The sequence below is a fragment of the Octodon degus genome, unplaced genomic scaffold (genome assembly GCF_000260255.1).
Source record: "Octodon degus isolate 3935 unplaced genomic scaffold, OctDeg1.0 scaffold00021, whole genome shotgun sequence".
Classification (NCBI taxonomy): domain Eukaryota; kingdom Metazoa; phylum Chordata; class Mammalia; order Rodentia; family Octodontidae; genus Octodon; species Octodon degus.
The window spans coordinates 12,083,293-12,084,718 of record NW_004524597.1 but is presented as its reverse complement, the minus strand read 5'-3'; the positions used below and the strand labels follow the sequence as shown (position 1 = coordinate 12,084,718).

General features: G+C 36.3%; 1 protein-coding gene across 1 annotated transcript in view; it reads right to left on the bottom strand.

The window, feature by feature from the left end:
• The window catches only part of Mapk1 (mitogen-activated protein kinase 1), a 108,962-nt gene that overhangs the window by 69,105 nt on the left and 38,431 nt on the right, over nucleotides 1-1,426 (bottom strand). The window contains exon 2 of the mRNA XM_004627958.3: nucleotides 480-662. Within this exon, the coding sequence (XP_004628015.1) occupies nucleotides 480-662 (183 nt within the window). The remainder of the gene's footprint in view (nucleotides 1-479; nucleotides 663-1,426) is intronic.

The window sequence follows — 1,426 nt, the reverse complement described above, 5'->3', positions numbered from 1 at the left end:
TGCTAAGCTTGTTCTAGGTAGGTGCTTTAGACCACTGAGCCATCTCACCAGCCCCATTATCAGTCTATTTTAATAACTACTGATACATTTGTATGATTCCATCACAAGAGTATACCATGAGGGAACTTGATTTATTGTTTCAATTATTTGTCAATGCCAAACATGCACAAATGAAAAATTTTAGCACTGCTTAAACCTTACTTTGCTTCGTTTGCCACATTAAGGCCATGAGCAGCAATTTTGAGGCAGGTAGGATATATCATATGAACAAGCTTATTCAACAACAACAATGTGTATTTTCAGAAACAGAAATGCTCCAGTAATGGAAATCACACACACACACACACACACACACACACACACAAACTGGCAAATGCAAGGATCTGAGTTCAATCCCCGGTTCCGCCAAAAAAAAAAAAAAAAAAAAAAAAAAAAGAATGTGAATAACCAGTGGTCAGCTAGTTGCTAGAAAAGGATACACATCTTTCATTTGCTCAATGGTTGGTGCACGAATAATATCGTTGATGCCAATGATATTCTCATGTCTGAAGCGCAGTAAGATTTTTATCTCCCTCAGGGTTCTCTGGCAGTAAGTCTGGTGTTCGAAAGGACTGATTTTCTTGATAGCTACTCGAACTTTGTTGATGTTATCATATGCAGAGCTAAAAAAGAAGTAGGAGATGACATTAAAAACAGCCCACAAAATGCTTTGGCAGAAAGAATACAAACCAATAAACTACTGAAGTTTTAACTGTATATAAACACTTGTTTTGTACTTACAAAATATGTAATCCACAAGAAGGCCTTAAGCTAGGGAGGAAGCCATTGACAAAAGACAGCAAACACTATGCCACAAAGTTAACAGTAGGACCAGCCCAGTTCACTGGGTGGACATTCATTTCCACAGACTTAAAACATGGGTATATGTCAGATATACAAAAAAGCATTTTCCTATTGTGTTAAACAGCAATCTCATTTTGGTGAGAACAACTACTTATGCCTGCAAAACAAGTGCCTACTGTTATACTAAATTCCTTTGACTCAGCAGAAACATTCAAATAAACATCAACTATATCTCATGCTTCACAAAAATAGACTGAAGAGGCCTTGATGGCTTATGTCAACTTTGTTTCTCTTACTTCAAAATGATATGACATTTCTTTTTTGTTCCCAAAAAAAGTGAACAATGTTGAAGTAATTTCATAACAAAACCCACAAGTAGTCTTCAAAAAAATACTTTTCATAGGTACAGTAAAATACAGGACCTAGTTCTTTCCAAGTTGTCATTAAGGTCAGACATGATTCCAAGCAGAAGCAATAATAAAAATTATAGGGCTGGGGAGTTAGTTCAGTAGAATAAGCACTTGCCTGGCAAGCATAGGGTCCTGAGTTCAATCCCCGGTACCACCAAAAAATAAATAAAATA